The 21,533-nt window shown below is 40.4% G+C and overlaps 1 protein-coding gene across 7 annotated transcripts in view; it reads right to left on the bottom strand.

The window, feature by feature from the left end:
* The window catches only part of foxp1b (forkhead box P1b), a 139,613-nt gene that overhangs the window by 49,534 nt on the left and 68,546 nt on the right, over positions 1-21,533 (bottom strand). For all 7 annotated transcript variants that reach the window (XM_026347154.1, XM_026347150.1, XM_026347149.1 and 4 more), the window contains one exon: positions 219-365. In XM_026347154.1, coding sequence (XP_026202939.1) covers positions 219-365 — 147 coding nt within the window. The remainder of the gene's footprint in view (positions 1-218; positions 366-21,533) is intronic.

Genomic DNA, 21,533 nt, shown 5'->3' with positions numbered 1-21,533 from the left:
AAGCGTATACGTAAACTGCAAATGCTGCACTGCCAATTTTAATTTCCTGTTTGTGAACTTAGCCTAGTGCTGTGCCTTTCTCGCACACTGTGTTCTAGTAAGAGTTGCAAAAGTTCAATTCTTCTTTTTTTTTTAACAACCACAAAGTCAAATAACTGATCTGATCTGATAATAAGTCTGAGTTAATAAATGTGAGAATGACAACATATTTACAGTACCTGCAGGCTTTGTTGCTTGTTGTTTGCTTTGGGGGATTTGCGGCCAGTGTTTTGTTGAGACTGCAGTTGCTGTGACTGTGGCTGCTGCTGTTGCTGCTGCTGCTGCTGCTGCTGCTGAAGGAGTATCTGCCGAGCCACTTGGAGCGCCTAATAGAGAAATATGAAAAAAGACACATTAAAAAAAGTCCAATAGAAATGCTTGAAATTGATATGCTCCCCCGAGAACACTTTAATGCCTATTATCTGAGCAGATGTATCCCCTTACAATATTCCCTCGGCCTTCTGATAGATAACAAACAAACATTAGAGACCATATTTTCATACTCTCTCATTCAGAGTCATAAAGCTATGACTGGTATAAACAGTTTCTCCACAAACACACAGAGAACAATGATCAGATGTCAAAACAAATTCACAGACAGAAAAAACAAAAACAAAAGAAATATTTATCTGTTGATAAGTTGCACTTACAGCAAACACAAATTGTCAAAGAAACTAATCAGTGCTTTTGATCCTCCTTCAGCTCAGTCTAACTCCCCTCTAAAAAGCAAATAAAGGGCTTTATGGCTGCTTCAAATATCTGTTAAAGGACATGGCCTTCTCAGTGGAAAACAAAATACAGTGCAGTCACATGTTTATTGCTCCAGCTACTCCCTTTTCCCTCACGATAAATAATCAAACATGCCATCCAGAGCAAACAAAGCTGAAGAGAGATGGGGGAAAAAAACACAGTGGTCTTGAAAATGCTCAGCGATACCAAGAAAAGCAAGCGTTGTGTTCCCACAGTGGGCTGGCCAGCCTCACACCTCCACCAGTAAACCATCTGGGTAAATAACTGGCCTCATTCTTTCCATGTTCCTCAGACGATTGCTCCCACAATTAAACAAACAGTCAGGGGGCACGTCCAAGCTCATCTCACCAACGGACAATCTATCCGTTCTCTAGTCAATTATTTGAGGAGTTCAGAATTGTAAAAGTAAATGGCGGAATGTTTAACAAGAAGATGAGAGAGAGGGAGGGAAAGAGAGCAAGAAAGAAAGAGAACAGAGGAACAAAAAAAAAGGAAAAAGTTATGAGGAACGTGTGAACAAGAGAGTGAAACCCGTGAAACACTGTGTGAAAGTAAGATATCTACAGGGAAAGGGCAAACAGAAAGCTCTGTGGACGGATGAAAAGATAGAGATAACTCTGAGAATTGGTCTTAGTGCTAGTAAAGTCAGACAATACTTTAAGACAGACAGGGGAGAGGCAGTAATAGGGGTTGAAGCTAACAGCTGTATAATGGTCTGTGTGTGGGTGTGTGTACTGACCCTCCCAAACTCACGGCTGTCGGATGACATCATGAGGCATAAATATGACCACAAGCTACAAAGAGGCCACACTCCTGGCATTTCACCATGCTTTAACTTTTAAGTGCATAAATTCTCCTTCTCTGTCTCTGTGTAGCTCTCGTGTAAAGATAAATGACAAAACAGCAACATACCTAACTCTGCATGCCTAACTATCCTCTGCTTTGCAATTTGTCAAGGGGAACCCCCTCCATAGTTGAGATATACTCATAAAGAAAGTGCATAAATTGAAACTAAGAACATTGCGAGCAAGATTCACTCCTACGCATGAAGACAATATTTACATCTTACACTTTCGGCAACTTCCAAAATTCGGAAACAAAAATATGACGAGAACAGAACTGACACTGGATTATCTCTTGTATATACCTATACATGTTAAATAAATAAAAAATTAATTTTCATTCAATTTCAACAAATATAAAAAAGACCAGTATTATTTATCAAAAAGGCATTTGTGTCATGATTCATATCCAGAACTTTTTAAGTTTCATCAGCTAATTAAATGTAAGTAGTTTTATTATTATTATTATTATTACTATTTTAATATAGAATTAGAAAAAATAATTACCTCAATTCCATTCAGTAAGAAAAAACAAAACCTTAAAAAAATAAATGTTTCAACAATAAATCTGAAGTTATTCAAACTGTATATATAACATTTATATAATCCAGGTAACAGTTGTAATTAAAGTGTGACAAATATTTTTTAAGCAGCTCAGTTAATCTACAAATAATCAAACAATTACATGTTTTGCATTTCTTTAAGTGTTTGCGACAATTACGTCATAAGCGTAAAAGTTAGCTTCAAGTGATTAAAACAGATTCTGAGACAATGATAATTCATAAGGAGATTGAAAAAAAGAAAAAAAAGCTGTCACAAAATCATTCACAACGCCCAAGGCGTGGTATTACGGGCACATCGAAGAGTAAACAAAGTTCGCTGTTTTCTTTTCCCCTGTAACTGATGACACATGCAGTGAAATGTGTGTGCGGTGTGTGTGTGTCTGGGTTTACAACCGAGGGTGTTGGAACAAAGAGAGTTGAGTCAACAGGATATGATAGGAAGTTCAGACAGTAATGGATGAAGAGATACATTTCTGGGAAGTCTTCCCTCATTGTCATCTTATAAAGAAAAACAAAAAGCTGACTGCCAAGCTGCTCAGTGATATATCTGGTATTAGTAAGTATTTACGCTATTATGACTATGCCGTGACACAAACACAGAGCAAATTATGTTACTCACTGTTTTATCTTGCAATCAGGACAAACAAAAACTAAACTTGATCATGATATTTTGTGATTGAACTACTGTAATCACTGATTCTCTTTGTATTGATCAGTTAATAAGTTGCTATAGGATCATTGCAACTGTGTTACAATGATCCTATGTGTTGCAAAGGAATCATAGCAATTTTAAGCATTAATGGCATTTTGCAACATTGCATGAACATGTGAAAATTAACACAGCCCACCTATTTTTCAGTGTGACAGCTTTGTCGGATCATTCTACCATTCACATTAAGGGCGACAATTATGTGATCGCACACTTTAAAACATGGAAGTGATCATCTTAACGTAGACAAATAAACTGAAAGCAAACCTATCATCTTTACAAAGTGACTTTTTTTGGAAAGCCTAAGATGAGAAAACTCTGTTTTTGGTAGAAAAAGAAAACGAGACGAGACAAAAGGGCGAGTAGTTCAAGAACCTGTGTTCTGTAAGGTCTGTCCTGCGCTTTGGAATGCTGCTGTCATGTTTGCATTTTAACAAGACCACTGGAGCTGGCATGCCTTTGAGAGGCCTAATACTGGGCTAAAAAAACCTATTGTGAACCGTCACTGCATTGTTTACACAGCACCCACTCCTTTATTTCAGAGTTCCCCCCTCCTCCTCCTATGGAATGTTTCTTCTTTTGATCTCCCTATTCAAAGGTACTGGACGCTTGATAGACATTCAAGTGTAAGAGCTGCTCCAGACAAAATGTGATAAACTGCAAACTGATGACAGAGCTTTCAAAGCACAGAGTAGTGACGGGAACTGCATGATATATAGGTGCTGTAACAGTTCAAATCAAGTGGCAGATCAAGTTAAACTGATGAGTTACAAAACGTGTTTCTGCTAGATAATGTTGACTACAGTAAGTTTCCATGAGAGCTATAGAGACGTGGACAGATTCATAGGTTTTGACCTTTTAATTTTCTAAATCCTGAAATGTGTAATCATTTAGATGTGTTGATTTTTTTTAAGGTTACATCACCTTATGATTAAGCACACAGCTTGTTGCTCTATGAAGAACACACTGTACAAACAATAGATTTACTGTAGGTGTGTATGCGTGCACACACACACACACACAGTTGAGGGAGTGAACCCTCCAGGTGGTTTTGATTAGAAAACACCCTCCAGCACATGACAAGGCTTTATCAGCAACAAAGACGTTGCAATTTGGTATCCTTGTCATTTGCAATCCTTTTATTTTTGCCCATTTCAAATGTGTTCAGAGTTCACAGGCTCTTCCCCATGTTAACACAACTTCCTCAATAAACAACAGCCGTTTTATCTGCATCTACTTTCACACCATATTAATGTATTGAGGCAGGAGCGTCTCTTACGTCCCTGGGCTATCACGCTGTGATAAGGGAACTGCTAAGTACTGGATGTCTTTATGTGCAGTCTGCACATGTGGATTATTTACAGGCTTTGGGTTTTCCTGCTGTTAAAGCCAGCTCTGGGTGTCTAACAAATCCCAGCTCAGAGCATTGCCACACAGTCAAGTCTGTTCTCTTCTGAATTCATCTCTGCACCTTTTCGCTCAATGACAAAAACTAGACATATTTCACATATGATTCCCTCTGATTTCTCTTTTTGCAACTTGTACTGACCCACAAGTAACCATAAAAATAGCATCAATAGCCCATATGAGTGTGTGACAGACACACAGTCTTTCACATCACATTTTTTAAATGACAAAGAGAAGAGAAATGTGATAAAAGGTCCACTGACAACAGACATGATGTGGGTAAATGTGGAGGAGAAATAATTCAGGGTGTCTCCACTGGGAGCCAGGCAGAGGGAAATGACAGGGTCAGTGTTGTTTATATAGGCCCATCAACAGAGAGACCTCTGTAGTTCTATAAATGTCCGACTCCACTTGCCACAGCTGGGGAAGACCTTGAACGTGAAATGGTTTCGAGCAGATTGCTCCTAATTGCAAGAAGATGTGCAAGCAGGTGTAACCGGATCCCTGCGGCCACTCAGAGAAAAGGAAAAGGGACGAGACGTGCATCTATTTGTGTGTTTCTGCAGTAGTGTGTGTGCGCTTCAATGTGTTTACCCATGTTTCGCCGGGCTTTATTAGGCACAAGAATGTGGTTTGGAGACAGCTAGTAACAACACGACTAATAGGTTAGCTCTTAATGTAGTCCAGTTCAGAAGACACCTGGCCCCTCTGGTCACACTCGGCAGCCTCTGTGGGGCTTCCACACAAGCAGCCTAAATGTCAAGGTTATGTGCTTTACTTTCTGACTGATCGCATGTCTCAACTCACCTGACATTTATCACTTTTGCTGTTTCCTTTTGAAAGACTAGGCCCTCTGCTCCTCCGTGGTAACCTAGCTAAACCAGGAGGGCAGGTTCTTCGCTCACCAGCTCCTCCATGTAAGTTGTTGGAACATTAAGCTAACGTAATGTCCTTGCAGAGGCATCCAAAGACAGCAAAGTTATCCTATTATTTCATAGATTACATAAGCTATAGTAGCCAGTGGTAATGAATTGAGTGGAGCTGGGGGTATAACTGATCCTATTTCAGGATAAAATGACTGATAGCAGATATAGCGTTTAAGAAGTGGTGACTATGCAAACATATAGTAATGGAATGCACTTGGAATGCTGTCATTTTAATTGAAATGCATATAATTTCTTTATTTTTCTGGTAGGGGGTGATTTTTAAACATGTAAGAGGATAAGCACTGCGGATCATGTCTATTTATATTAATTGCATTTTTCCCCCCTTTCTTTTCCTCCGTAATACAGACATTTATCTGCAATGCAAAGCAGGGAAAGTCTGGTTTCCCAGTAAGTATATAATTAATGCCATTTCCAAAAAGCCACTCCACATGGAAAACAGGCCCTGATGCTCAAACCTTACGCATTACAGGGCCCTCGCAACAACACTCTCCAGTCTGTGTTTAGATTTCCAAACTAATTCATTTGGAATACATAAATAAATCAATGTTTTATACCCACTTCAGACCATTAGATACCCTTCCTTTGCTGCACTTTTCAACTAATCTATTAATATTTATGACAACACTAAACATTTCAAATATCCACGTTTAAACAATAAGGCAGTGCATGCACTTACATAAGACAAAAATCTGACTTTAATAAAAATCCCATTTTGTTTGTCCAACAAAGCTCCCTCTGTAACACCCCCTACACACACACACACACACACACACACACACACACACACACACTTTCCCCACAACAGGTAATGCAGTGCCCTGACAAATGTTTTTGGAAAAAAAAATGACTGTAAGAAAAACAAGACAAGCAAAGTTATTAAGTGCGAGTGGAGATAGAAGAGAGGGGGGCTGTGAAGCAGGACTGATGATGTAGGGAGCTGAGTAAAAGGAAAGAAATGGGGAAAGAGGGGGTAGATAGAGAAGGAGAATAGGAGTGTGAAACAAGACAAGAGATGGAAAGAAAGGAAAAAAACTGAATGTAGCAGAGGGGGAGGTGCAGGTTTCAAGAGGTACAGAGGAAAGAGTAAACAGTGCCCTAATCAGGCGGTTAGGGTGCTTGGAGCCTGGTACAGAGGGGTCACAAGTGCTCACCGACCCCCCCAGCAGCCTGGCGAGGTCAGCTAAGCTATGTGGGTCTGACGGCTTCCGTTTGCTGTGTGCTCGTTGTTTGTTTGGATTCCCCAGCCTTGCTTAGCCAGCAGCTTAACAACAGATGGCTAAAGAAGGTCTCTATTCAGAGTGCTTGGGATCAGAAAAATCACACCAAGGAAAGTACACAAGCTATAGACAAAGCACACAAGGCATGACACAAGCGCATGCAAATTACATGGATTGCCAGAGTTGCACATGCTGCAAATGGGAGAACAGCAAATATGGTTTTGCTTGCATGCAGCAACATGCGAGTGAACACAACACACGCGCACGAGCAGTGTTGTTTGATGATAACAAACAACTTCCTGGGATGATTCAATAACTGAGCAGATCTCAGTGAAAGCATTTCCATCCCCCCACCATTATTAAACGAATACTGTGTTTATTACAGCTTTAGTGCGGTGTAAACTCATAAACACCCTCCCAGAGTACAAGAGGAGCTGTCAACTAAATATTGTTTCTCTCATGAGTCGCTCTTCCACCTCAATTACGCCTTTCAACTTCACAGGCTCAGTATGATAAAGTGGCAGTAAAAATCATTCACATTAATACACCATTGTGCATCTGCTGCTAAAGGTAATTAAAGAAGTAAATGACTCATAAGAATAGACATATTAGCTGCAAAATGAAAGGCAACTGGGCTGCCTCATGAAAATATGTACCATTAAGATACTGCATTTTCATATTGGGGTAATCAGCTCCACTAGCCTGATGCTGATTTAATCCACTCCAGTGGAAAGTCTATCAGCGCACAGCCGCGTGTCACTGTCTCTCTTATGTCTACCCGCCAAGAGCCAGGCATTCTACTTCAGCACTGCCTGTGAATGACTCCACTAAAGGAGGGAGGTCACACGCAGGCAAATCAGTCGGAGGAGCAGTCAATGCTTGGGTGTCATTTAGAGGCAGATGGAGAAGAAGAGGGAAAAAAGAAGTAAGAGATTGAAAGGGGGATAAAGCAAGAGATAAAAAGTGTAATAACGAAAGAAGGCAAAAGCACAAATGAGCTGGGAACAATGCAGCAGGCAGATCTCAGCAGCCCCTCTCTCTCTGACCTTAGCTTTGTGTTCTGAGCATATGATGCCTCAGGATGCCCACCACTGAATACGGCGATAATATCCGTCAAGTTGATAAAGTGGGAGGAAAAGAGCAGAGGTATGCCAACTGTGCTGGGTACTTAGATGGACTGCTAGAAAACATGCGCTCCTCCCGATTGCATCTTTGTTGCATCACTTTGTAACGGGGAGTGTTGTGCTTGGGAAAACGGGCGCTTCCAAAACCCCAGCGTGAGACCTAGAATACTGTGAGCAGATTTTATCATGCGTGAATGCTATTGTTTAGAATGGGAAGATCTATCTGCCCTGGTCTCATAGACGGAGGACTCAACATTTTTGATACACTCGAGACTTCTGGGATACGACCAGTAAAACCCCCTAAATCTTCCAATTTAGTTGTGGTGAATATAGATGAACTATAGGTTGTTGCTTGAGGAGGGCAGGTGTGACGAGATAGTTGCCACAGTCATGGAGCGTAATGGTGCCTGGGGCTTGAACCGAGCCCTGTGTTGTCAGCTGACCACTACACAGCCTCTACACCACAGGGCATGTTGATTAACTCAGTCTGGATGCAAAAGTAATTCATCTAGATGAGTAATCCCACTAATCAGTAAAGCAGACGACAAGCGTGACACTGCCTTAAGGTAATTTTGACTGTTCCCTAGAAGACAGATTTGTAGTGACATTTGCCTATAGAGCTGGCAAGAAAGTAATCCTGTTGATTTCCCTAACAAACCACTACTATATTTTATTGATCATGTTATCGTAGCCTTTATGGAAAGGGCTCCTGCAGACTGCACATTTTTTCCCACTGAAGCTCACTGCTTTGAACTGTCCTGACCTGAGACCTAACACATCATACGCTGCTGAGGGAGAATTCCCGGTGTGTGTTTATGTGTGTGGAGTGAGGGTTCCTCCGAAAGAGAGGATTTTCTATAAATCACAGGCCAGTCCAATTGGCTATGGATTGAGTTGCAGCAGGGAGAGACAGCTCCCTGGGAATAGCAGTGTCTCTGTTGAAGTCATTCCAAGATGGGTAATATGATCCTATGCCGCCAGGAATAAAGGAAGGGAAGAGAAAAGAAAGTAAAAAAAAAAATCTGATTTCTCTGGCCATAAAGTGGAGTAATCTCCAGCAGGGTCCAGACTCATCACCCGTCACACTGGACTGTAATGTATCATAGTCTCACAGGCAGATGATGTGACACATGGTGGGCCTCACCTTCTTTCTCTGGTTCATAAACTGCTTTTTCTCATATTTCAGAAGTTATTAACCTTTGTTGTCTTGTTAAGAAGATGTGGAAATTGAAAAAGATTGACAGTCCTGGTGCCGGTCAAACGGTAAAATGTGTCAATATAAAGAGATACAAATCCAATGCTTATCCACAGCCATGAGAAAACTTATCTAGAATCATGCTAAATCTTCACATTGGTGATTATGTGATGTCAGGGGGAATATGTGTGAAGCTGATTAAACATATATATATATTTTGCAGTTAGGGTAAATAAATCAGGCCAAGAGTGGGAGAGCTAACTAGTTTGACCAACTAAACAATTCAATGCTAGATAGCCACATAAAGCTGCAACCAATTTACATTTAATTTACATTTAAACTCAGTGTTGTTGAAAAATGCCTACAGTGGTAATGCTATGATCTGCACCAGATCTTGTGCAAGAATCTCCCAAGTAAACTAGCTGGTTAACAAATGTGACCATTTCATACCAGCGTACACTCAATGGAGAGCAGCATATCATCCCCCTCTGTGACAAACCAGTGAGCTTCTGCTCAGAGCTGACCTGAACACTCAAACCAGGAAATAAATGTAATACATTTTGAGGAAGACAAGGAAAGTATTGGATATATCTGTACAGTATACTAGAATCTTGGGCCATCAGAGGTGATGGTAGTAGTCTGGTCACACACATTCACAATGCTGATGAACAAATCCTCTTTTTTTCAGGAGTATTTATGGCCTAACAATTCATGAAAAAAACTGTCCTTTGAGTGTAAGCACTTTTCTAAACCACCTCAAGCTTAATTAACATGCGCAGTGTACTGTCGCACTCAATCTGCCTGAGACACCTTCAGCTTTAGGCGCTGAGACCTGCAGGCTGCAGACTTCAATAAATGTTGCAGGAGAAGATGATCACAACTGAAATTAAGTTATGGACTAAGCTTGAAGGGCTTACATAAACATGTGATGGAAATATTAAACGGTGACAAAACTGAAAGAACAGACACAGCAACAAAAAAGTACAGGCCCTGATGCAATTTGAACACCATTTGAATTAGTGCAGTTGGGTGAATAATTTGTCCAGATGTTGAATTTTCATTGGTGACTGAACATTAAATATGCAACAAATCACACCCCCTCCGATTTTCAGAAAGCCGCTACTTAGCAGCGACTGGCATGAATAAGAGGTAAAAGTAAAATGCAGGTGGCACAAGTAGCCCAAACAACAAGCACTGCAGGAACCAAGGGCATGTGGGCTATAGAGCTGCTGGGGTGGTGGGCGGGGGGATGACAGACTGCTGTTCAACCCCATTAGCTGCTATGTGAGAGGGGTGCATCTAGCAGCACACGACCTGTGAAGAATCTTAGATCTCACTCTATCTTGGAATGGGGATTGCCGCATTAATTCTAGGAAACTGTAATCTCTCAAGCAAATCAAATTACTCTCATTAAGCGCAAGAAGAAAACTGCCTCTGTAATAAGTATGTATAAAAAGTATTTATTACCAATAATCACCCCTTTAATATGAGCTAGCTTACAACGGCTTTTATTTTTGCTGATTAAGTTTAAAAACGGGGAAACAAGGAAGGGCACATGCTCACGGACGCATACACATGACATTTACACAGACACACTCTTTCAAACACACGCAAACACACACACACACACACACACACACACACACACACTAATACACAGCTCATGGAGTTTATGAGAGTGGTTGATACAGTGATTAAAGGGGAGGGTAGAGGGATACAGTGCTTGAGGGCCTTGGAGAGGACGTGTCTCACCTAGTCATAAAAACACACCTCTGTCTTTAAGCCAGCCCCAGAATCGCTCTCAGTGGGTTCACTTGGAGGTGAATCACTAAAGAATTTACATGCAAAGTAGCACATGTCATCACCCAGACAATGCGCTTGCACACACAGCACTCCACTGTAACTTGGCATACACTTGCTGACCGCCAGATATTTGCAACGGTTTGTGAGGTTTGTGACAGCCTGACCCAGGGCAGGTACACAAGGAGCAATGCTGTTTTTGAAATCCACACAGCTGCTGACTGTTTTTTTTTTTTTGACTTTCTGATTTGCATAATTTGTGTATCAACAAGTCTTGTTAGTCCACCAAACAGCCAGCAGTATGGTAATGTTATGTATATGTGGTTTTCAGACTGCTTCAACTGTAAATAAAGCTAAAGAACATATGGGCATAATGACTGAAATCTTTGCTCTTCTTCCAGGATATGACATCAATCTGGAAAGTGCAAGCTACTAACTACATATAATTGACTTGCTGGTACATGGAAAAGGCACACAGTTTCTCCCATCCTGTCTGTTTGTAGTATTTGATTCTTAATTCACATAACCAGTTAATTACATCGAAAACAGATAAAAGGTAGCTAACAAAAACACATCAAAACGAGTGGGAAAAAAAAAAAAGATTCGCTTCTACAAAATCAATTACGATTGAGGGTCAGTGGGTCATTCATTTACTGTTTCAGCATAATTACCTGTTTTTGCTCCCCTCATTTACTTCTTTAGTCATCTGGGACGGCGACGTCCCCGAAAAGCAAAAGAACACACTTTTTGTGATTATTCAAATTAAACATCGATTCCTGAGAGAAAACGTCTGTCAAACTGCAACGTGCCAAAGCTAATATGCTCCAAAAAAACAAACTCCCCTGAAGCGAAATGAGGGAATTCTATTAGACGTCAGCCTACATATTGTAAATTTCAATCAGTTGATAAATAAATAAATAATAAGGATCAAATTAGAAATCACATTTTGATCTTTTGGAATATGAATTATGATAAAAGTAGGCTCAATCAAATACACCTATGCCTCTATCTGATATGAGTGCTTGGCATGAGGGCAGGTTACTGCAGTGCTGTTGCCCTGTGGCTACAAATCCCTGATGGTGCTTCTTTGACTGTCTATCAAAGAGGCCGCATCCACTTCTGTCTGCTATGATTCATGGTGGGTAGAAAAGGGGAGGTGAGACAGATAGGAGAAGGAGGAGGATGATCATGGCTGGCTATAGATGTTCTTTCCTTCTAATAAGAAAGCTGTGAAGAAATTTATACACTGCATTCCTCCTATATAAAGTAAACGGTCTTTTAATAGACAGAAACATTTATCATGTTTAACACATTAAAGCAGACTCAGTTAGTCTGCCTGCAGAAAAGCACATTAACACTTTGTAAACATCCACCCATAAAGATAACTATTTTGATTGCATGACTCTTGTGGGGCTTTTCTTCCCCTCCTCAACATCTGGTTAGAATATGGGGCAAGTGCTGGCTTCCTGGCTCCTGCTCAGGTGGTTAAAATAGACTGCACACATACACATACAGTATAAATAGAGTGGTGTGTTGCTTTCATTTTTTCCACCTCTAGTTTACAGGTTTCTTTATTTTTTTCCACTCAGTGGCGAGTCAGCAAAAAGGCAGGAACTATAGTTACCCCATATCGCACCTGCCAGTAACTGATCATTTTCTCTCCAGCCAGAGAGGCTGCGGGGATATGCCACGACATGCAACTACAGCGTCATGCTATGTGTGATGCTCCTACAGGCAGGGCATAGGGAGGTACAGAGGCACACACAGAGCACTCTCATGATTTGAACAGCCACCGAAAAACTTGCTTTCAAAGGGAGGAAAAGGTGAAACATTCCAGAATCATTTACTTATACTAATAATCCCCTCGACTGGTTGTTTTTGTATTTTCCTCATTCTGTCAGCTGAATGGTGGGCAATACTGTGGAGAAGAGGCCTCAAGAGTGATATGGAGCACAGGAGACTGTGATAATTGACCAAGATGTTGCTACCACTAAGTCCCCTGTCCCCTCACCTACAAATCCCAGTGGCCCCGTTTTCAATTTAGCACCAGACTTGACCAGATTTCACTCATTGTGGGGCTAAGGCACATCTCTGACACTTTTACATTAGAAGCCCAGCTTTCTGCTGATTAAAAACCTTCCCTCTCCCTTTCTCCAGCTGTATGGTAAGAGGTAATGTAAGAGGGGTGTCCATTTCCTGTCCCTCCTTTCCCTTGGAATCAAGCACAAATAACTCACAGCCTCCTGCACCTATCTTGATTTCACTCCCAAAGATAAGGACACCATTTACTGTTTTCATTGAGCTTGAGTGCTAAGACAGAGAGCACCAAATTACTCTCAGATCGAGATAAATACACCACAAATCACTAATTCAATCCGTCTTCGATGTCGGTGATGTTTTGAAGAGAGGGGAATATCAAAAGATCGCACTGTGAAACCGGAGTCTGGTGCTGTGATATTGGCTAGAGACCTCATCAAATTGAGAAGAAAAGCTAACTGTAACTTGAGTCTGAATTCCCTTTGGAAAAAGCTGGTACAATATGTCTGTGTATTAAATATGGAATGTGCTTTTATGTGCATCCTTTATATCTATGATAGAGAATGGATCGATAAAAGAATGGACAAAATAAAGTATGTGTAGAGGACCTAAGCTTTAAGACATTCAAGACACAATATAGAAGTGGTAAATGAATTCACAAGATGCCTCAGTATGTGTGGAGTGCAGCGCTGGCCCAGGTAGTGGTGGATGGTGGTGAGGGGCTGAGGAGTGGAGTATTTACTGATGTGGTTATCTTGTCCTGTGACAGGCAGGATCACTCAATCAGCCGGCGATGGCTGGGCTCAGGCAAGCATTACACGCACATCCCCATACTTCTGGGGAGGAGGCGTCAGCCAAGCCAAATCTGATCAACAAATGCAGTTCCCCAGTGCCACAGCTATCTGAGATGAAGATGATATTATGTGGAAGTGAGCAAAGTGATGGAGGCAGCACAGGGAGAAATAGAAAGAAAAAAAAAAAGACAGAAAAGGAGAGAGAGGGAGACCAGAAGGTGGAACCTCCTCTAAGGCTCGGTTTCTTAAAGGCAAAGTGTGTCTGTACTGGATAGCAGGGAGATAACGTGCTGATATATTTTAATAAGTACCATGTGCCTCACAACACTGCATTTACCAGATCAAAGAACCAAGCATTTATATGCTGGAGACAGTCCCACATTAATTATCAAAAACTTGAATTAAAAAATAAAAACTTGTCTGTCCAGTAGAGTTACATAGTAATTAAAAACACAAACCAGGCACAGTCCAGCTGACATTTCCAATGATCCCTCTCAAAAATTACTGACATGTACAAGTTATTAAAAGGTTAGCAACATTTGCATTTAGCAATGAGCAAAAATAAATATAATGTTGAGTGTGCAGATAAGAGCTCAGTAATTAAGAGTAGGCATTGCGGTGGTGGAAAACATTTGAAGAATAAACCTGGACTAGTTTGCTTCTTCCCCTGTTGCCCTACAGATATTTTACATTATTCAATCCAAAATACCATCTTTCTGATTCTAACTTTTCTTTTGCATGTTAATGTTTAATAAGAGCCCTTGGCTATCTATGGGCACAATTATTAGATATCCGCAGAGAGAAATTGAAAAATTAATCATACTCTCAAATGTTGTACTTCTCTGATCCATTGGAAATGGCTCTAAGAGCTGTGGCTTCTCCCCTGTCACAGGCTGCATCTAAACACAATCAATCTGCTGCCAGAGACGAGTTGCTTCGGCAATGAAGACAATTGCATCAATACAGTAATTAACTGATTATTTGTATGTTGGCACTTGTCCTGATGCACCACAACACTGATAAGCCTGTTGCTGTTGTTCTCCCTGACGCAGGAATACACAGTCTGTGTTTAATTGTCCAAAACAAAATACAAAGTGGCACTATGGGTGCTTGTCTAACAGGACACTGTGTCACTGAGTGCAGACAGTAGGAAAATATCTTTCTGCTGGACATACGGTAGACAACACATTAAAATGCTAATGTCAATCCCTGAATAGCACATCCTCCGACAACAGTTACAAAATTGCTTAGACCAGGTGTCTTGTTCAGTTATATGTACTTATAACTCAATTATCCATGTGTGGGCAATATAGGTTTTCAATAATCGATTTGGCCCTTGCTATTACTGTATGTAGCCTATGCTAATATAGTGTACAGGGTATAAAATATGCTAATGTGAAGACAAAACAGCATTATGTTATGTATGACAGATGGATTTATTCTAGTTTCTAAGTGGCGATTTTAGCTATTGAAAGGCATATATGTATATCATAAAGTAAAATACAGAATAATGGTAAGTTAAGTTTCACTACTGTGTAAATATTACTGTGAAACTACTCCCTTAGTTTACTTTGAAGGAGTTCCAAGTTTAATTTCCAAGTTAAAATACCAACTCAGCATCAAATGCAAAATGTACATGAATTCATATTTACCATTAGATACAGCATGCATTGATTTTTGACTATATTAGCCAGTTCCCTGCATTGAAAGCATGTTTTAGTACAGTATGTGGTAGTATCCAGAAAAGGTAGTAGAGTTTTTGACATGTGTGCTGCTGTGCTAGCCTGTATTTATCCTACAGTTATTTTAATGTTGCAGATATTAAATACATCATTGGTATGTGAGAGACATTACTTGTATTTTTTATGTCTGAGAACAAGACCAGTGATGGATCTTGTCTGCTCTCCATCTGCCTCCCAGTACACTCCTATTGGACTGACTCAATTTCTTCTACCATGCTTCAAGCCCAACCTCCCTCCCCATGCTACCACAACCCACCCACAGACACACACAGACCCGGGACAGAATGCCGTCCTCCCTACACAACTCTTTCTTTAACATGTGCCCAGAAGCAGCATTGCTGCCTTTTGTCCACTCACTGTCTCCTAAGGCATGTCATCCAGCTCTAATCAAGCAGAAAATGGTCATAAATATTTCTTTCTGCTAGATTTCACATTCACATTTCACGCAGGGACATGATATTTCTCCCCCCCTACCTCCAGGGAGTACCTAATGCAAAAAACAGTTACTTATATTCAAGGCTCGTGTTCCTTCAGTCAAATACAGAACATATTCCCCGTTGGCAGGGAAAAACAAGAAGAAAAAGGGTCGAGAAAAGGAGAAGAGAGGAGGGGGAAAAGACATAAAGGACTGTCTTATTTTCTGTGCCATTTACTGGCTAGTACTTTCACAGCCATCCCATTACATCATGTCAAAGATTGTAAACAAGCAAATAACAACAGCGCATTAGAGACCACAGTGAGGGAGCGGCACACATTGTCCTGCTCTGGAGGTCTCTCTGCTGCCAGCTGAGAATGGAAAAACATTTGTTTTTATTGTCCATTTAAATAATATATATATTTATTGTATAGAGGAAAAAAAAGGTTGCATGAGGATTTATTTGAACCATTGTCTCTGCCCTGGCTAAGTATTTATGGCACATGTCATTCACAGGATGCGGAGGTGCCATCACTATTATTTATGACGATACATCCCATCATGGCATATCATTCTCTAAATGGTACACAGCTATTCAACAGTGAATACGGACCTGTGCCATTTTTCTCTCAAATAGAGGCCATGTCACTGCTGAACGTGCAGGGGGGTTGTTATTAATCACCGATACATACAATGTCAAACAATCAAATTTACTCTACGAGACCTGTACATGGTGTGGCTGTCCATGCATATTTACTTCAATGAAGGCTCATTTGATCACCAGCAATAGTAGTTTATCATGGTCCTCTCTGTGTCTGTGTGCCAAAACAGAGCTGTCAGATTTTTTTTTTTCAAAAACAAGGACGTACAGTGTACATACACACACTGGCGGCGGCACTGGGGGCAGCAGTTAGTGTAGTTGGTAGAGCAGTCGTCTATATGTTACTGTTTCGATTCCTGGTTCCTCTTGGCTATATGTTGACGTGTCCTTGGTCAAGACACCAAAAACCCTACAGTAGCGCCGTCATTACTGTAGCTGTCCAAAAAACTATTTCCCCAAGGGCATAAATAAAGTATGTCCTCATCATTATCATTATTATTATTAATGCTGTAATGAGAAATTAACTTTTAGCATTACTAGATTGTTTAATTGTGTATTGCATCGCAATTATATATTTTATATTCTTTTGAGGAGTTGTGTCCTGAGTCCTGCCCTTAGTTTACAATTTTTTCTAGTTCAAAGGTCTAAACACTAATGCACATTGCATCCCTGGCCCATTTCCAGCTCAGTATAGCAAAAAGGTTAAGCTTGGTAACATGGTTCAAACGTTACATCTTGATATTTTAATTCCTCAACGATGTATGATATAAAAAAGTCACAAGCAATACATAATAAGGGTGCATCCCCCAAGGGAGAGAACATAACAGATGCAGGGCTGTGCAATTAATTGTAGCTGATTACTGTATCAAATTAGTGATTCATTCAGTGGAATCATGAATTTGACGGCACAAATGACTAATTCCATTTACCTATTTTACACCCACATACACAAACATCATCATTTGTCACCTTTATGTGTAGGCTTAATGCTGCTAAACCTTTTCTTTTTTATTTAGAAATTTAGATCTTAAAGGGGCACACCAATTTCTATGAATCAGATTCTGTCATGAACTGTGAACTACTGTGCTGAACTGAAAAACTTTGTAAAATGTGCGAGGGAGTTTTACAGTGAAAAGCTTCAATCTTGGCCCATCCTGGGGACCAAAAGTCAATCTCCTCTCTGCTGCTTTAGTTTTCACTCTATGGGAGTGTAGTACCAAATCACTGGAGTATTCTACAATCTTCTTGCAACTGCAACTTATAAAAACATTTAGCAGAAACTCACAAGAACAGTAAAACTCACAAGAAATTTCAGTTTGTTCCATACCAGAAAATGATCATGAGCAGTGATATTTATTTTCCTCAGTGGAAACCAATGATATCTGATTTACTTGGCTGTTAGTTTGACTGACATGCAATTTGCTTTCAACTATTCCATTCAATCAATCCCAGCAGGAAGAAAAATGGAAATCTGGTTGTAGGTAAGTAGGTAAACAGCTTATCCATTAAAATCTATTATTTCTAACACTTTACAATTGTGTGCACAGCTGTCTAAGGATACTCAGGGAAACAATATCTATAGTCTGTGTGCTAACAAACAGCTGAATGTGACAAACCAATATATTGCCACATCACCTAGCTGCCCTTAGAAACCTTGCACTGCCCCTCTGTCACCTACACGTTCTGAATCCAAGAATGAACACTGATGTCTATTACCCACATTGTGCCAAGAGATTATGAATAAGATATAAAAGCCAGGCTCACAACAGGATTTTCACATTATCCATGCCGTGTAGGTGAGGTCCTCTACAAGCAAGTGCGCATGCTTGCAAGTGTCATGCACGTTTACCTAAACACACATGCGTGTGCAACACACACAATCAACACTGTGCATGTGCACACAGAGTCATGAACTCTCTGAGGCAATGCTACCTTCATAGACGTCCACATGTATGCCCAAAAGATGCCTTAATCTGCAACACGGATTAGGGCTTGTTGAAATAAATAAGTGTTTTAAGAGGAGACAGTCCGGGTTTCAATTTCAATAGCTCATTTAACCCTTATCTGCCCAAATCCTTGGGGTCCATTCTATGTTAATTGGATCTCCATTGCACTAGCATTGGGGGTGTTAACAAGCACAGCCTATGAATATTAATTACCCTGAAGTTTTCTGAACAGGAAAGACTTCACTGATACATATTAATTCTATGAAGTTTTTAAAGTAGTGCTCTCATTAAAAATGAATAGGCTCTCTGCTTCAATGTTTTCCCAAGAGGAATTGTGCATCCTCAAGTCTATCGCTAATAAACTGGGTCAGATTATCTATCCATAAAGGATAGCTTCTTCTTAAAACGGCATTATTATTCAACTAAATGTAAACATTGCAATGAGGTGAAGAACTGGTTTTGTTTAAACAGTGTTTTGACAATGGCTATTAAAGCCAGTCATGTCTGAGCATGTACTTTCCCAACCACAGTCTCCTGAGGCCCTGTTAAAACGGTTACTTATTTACAACACTAAATACACAAGTTGTTCGGCTAAACAGCACAAAATTACTCTGTGTCCCTGCGTATGTGTGCTTATGTGAGGATTTGTGTGTGTGCGTCTTGATGTGGAGCATTCAGAAGTGGTTGTTGGCACTACTTTAAATAAAACATTGAGGATGCATTAGTCCTCTGGCTAGCTGAGGCCTCTCTCTAAGCCATTTAATACTGAACTGACGCAGACGTGTTTCCCTGTCTGACTCCAGCCAGCTGCTTCAGACACCTGCTCAAAGTTTAGAGTTGCCCACTTCAGCACAAACACACAGACTGTGGCCATCAAAGACCATCCGGGCGCCACACAATGAGAGCCACTTCACTCTTCCTAATAATACCAGCATACACTTGCATCATTTACATGGGAGGCATTTGTCGTGCACACGTCCTTGAGAGGTTTCCTCATCCACCCATCAGCCAAGGGACATACAGAATCTCTAGTATCAGACAATGCAGTTTTGTCCTCATGATATGCTCACCTTTGAACTTTTTACAAATAGACTACTGAGGCATTTTTTCACTCTCTCTTTTTTTACACCCAGAGATTTGGAATTAAGCCCTAAAGATATTGGTTTCCAATACAAAAATTCTAATATTTTTGTTTAGACAAAAAAATTTTATTCTAACTCTGGGACAATAACATAGCCGATCACACAAATTAGATTTATTAAATGCTATCAAGGGGCTAGTAGCATAAAATAATGATTGACATCCCAGTTTAGCAGCGCAGGAATTACTGTTAGTCTTGGTTAATAGGTAGCTTTTATGAGCCATGATCAAATATTTGTTCATTTGTGTGACAACAGGAACAGGACGTTTTATCAATGAGATCAACTAAACTGTGTGTTTGTCTGCTATGCAAAAGATGATGGAGAGCAGGGCACAGAACAGAGGTCTGCTGAAGCTCAGCAGAGCGGCCATGGTGCGTCTGTCCCACTCCTTATCAGATGTTGGCTGTAAGGAGTTGTTTAGTTGTTCTGTTGGAAAAAAGTTGATATTACTTATAAAGGACTTTGTGTTTGATGTGATTCTTCATTGTATGGCCTCAGTCTCTAACCTGATAAAAGATACAGGGCTACTTGCTCCCTTCGCTGTTTTACAAATCATATTAACGCTGAATCCACTACACTTTTTGGTGTGTCGGCTCAACAGATGAAACTAGCTGGAATCTTTTGACCAATTCTTGCATATTTGATCCTCCAAACTATTTCAGTACAAGTATCACTGTTTAACAAAAGTCACCAACTGAGATTTCCATAGTAAAACATACAAAACAATTTCATGTGTGAAAATAAGAAAGACATTATTTCTGACTCCTTAATGCTGGGCAGTGTCCATCACGAAAGTCGCCAATAATCAAATTACTCAAATGCAAACACACATTGTGTCATTTCTTTTGTGCTAACGTGAGATTATATCTACAGAGTGAGATGAGTGAGTATGTGTGGCTGCATGTGTGTGTTCCTATGTGTGTCCATTCTGATTACCACAATGTCAAACAACTCCTGTAATCCCCCTCCTGCTGCCCACATAAGCAGGGTGTGTAAACAGGATGTCGACCCGCGTAACAGTCAACTATTTTAAACTATGGGTTTCGGCACAGATGCAACCTGTGCTTCATCTCTTTCCAGTCGGAGAGTGGCGGCTGGAGGTAGACTCAACAAAGCCAATGAGTTCATAGACCGGCTGTCTTGGAAGGTATCTATAAAACAAAGGAGAGGTGCTGGGTGGTTTACCTCCCAAAACCTCCCTAACAAAACCTGGGTGACAAAAGGATTGGAAAAGTTGCACCTAGACTAAACATTTTTTTCTGAATAAAACAACCTTGTGACTATGTTTAAAAAAGCAATAGGCTGTAAGTGAAAGAAGTCTAAGCCTTAGTAAAACAGTTGTGATATTTTCACTCACACAGGCTGTTTTTTTTTACCCTTTAATAATTATTTCCCCCTTTTTTCGACATAGCTGCGCATCACTGTTCAATTTTCACCTCCATCTGTGTGATTATTAATCAGATCACACATCAATTGCCAGAACCAGCAAAGAAATCCAGCCTGTAATAAAACTGTCATGTGCTGTGGTATAAAGACAGATGTTGCCAGTTGTGTGATAACATAATTAAACTGTTCTGTGAGGGATTCCATAAAATTATTCAAATTGGACGAGCACTATCATTTTACCAATAAAGCAATTTAGGGCAATATGCAGTGTCATAACACTGATGTTATCCTCTCCTCCAGATTTTCCAATAAGTTGCAGTCTGTGCTTGGCCTCCTGTGACAATATGAACACTATACATGAAGATACCTGAGACCTCCTAGAAATGGAGGGGTATGCACAGTAATACTGTGGGGATTCAAGTCTTTTCAGTGTGATTGGCTTTGTGGATGCACGCTACACAGTGCATAAGTGAGATGACAAGGCTCAGGAAGGAAGCACACATTCAGTAGGATAATGCACAGTTGTTATTGGTCAAAACATACCTGAAGCAAAGAAGCCTTTATCACACATGTCAAATGTTCAGCACTGCGCTGAACAGATATATAATTCTGTCATAGTTCTGAGTAAATACAGAGATAGTGGCAAAATGCAATTCAAAAGTGTGGTGATAAGGCTGAGTTCTTCTTGTTAAACACTATAATGTATGTATTTCAATCCAGGCACAGCACTCTCTCCTTCTTGCCCTCAGCTCAGCAGCATACTACCTGTGATTAGCAGAGATCTGAGGCAGCAAATGTCCCGCCCTCCTCTCTGACCTGCTGCTGTTAACTCTCTCAGTCTGACCATTATCCCATAATGTGGAGTGAACACCAGAAA

This window comes from Anabas testudineus, chromosome 5 (assembly GCF_900324465.2).
Source record: "Anabas testudineus chromosome 5, fAnaTes1.2, whole genome shotgun sequence".
Lineage (NCBI taxonomy): Eukaryota > Metazoa > Chordata > Actinopteri > Anabantiformes > Anabantidae > Anabas > Anabas testudineus.
This window is presented reverse-complemented; position numbering and strand designations above follow the sequence as displayed.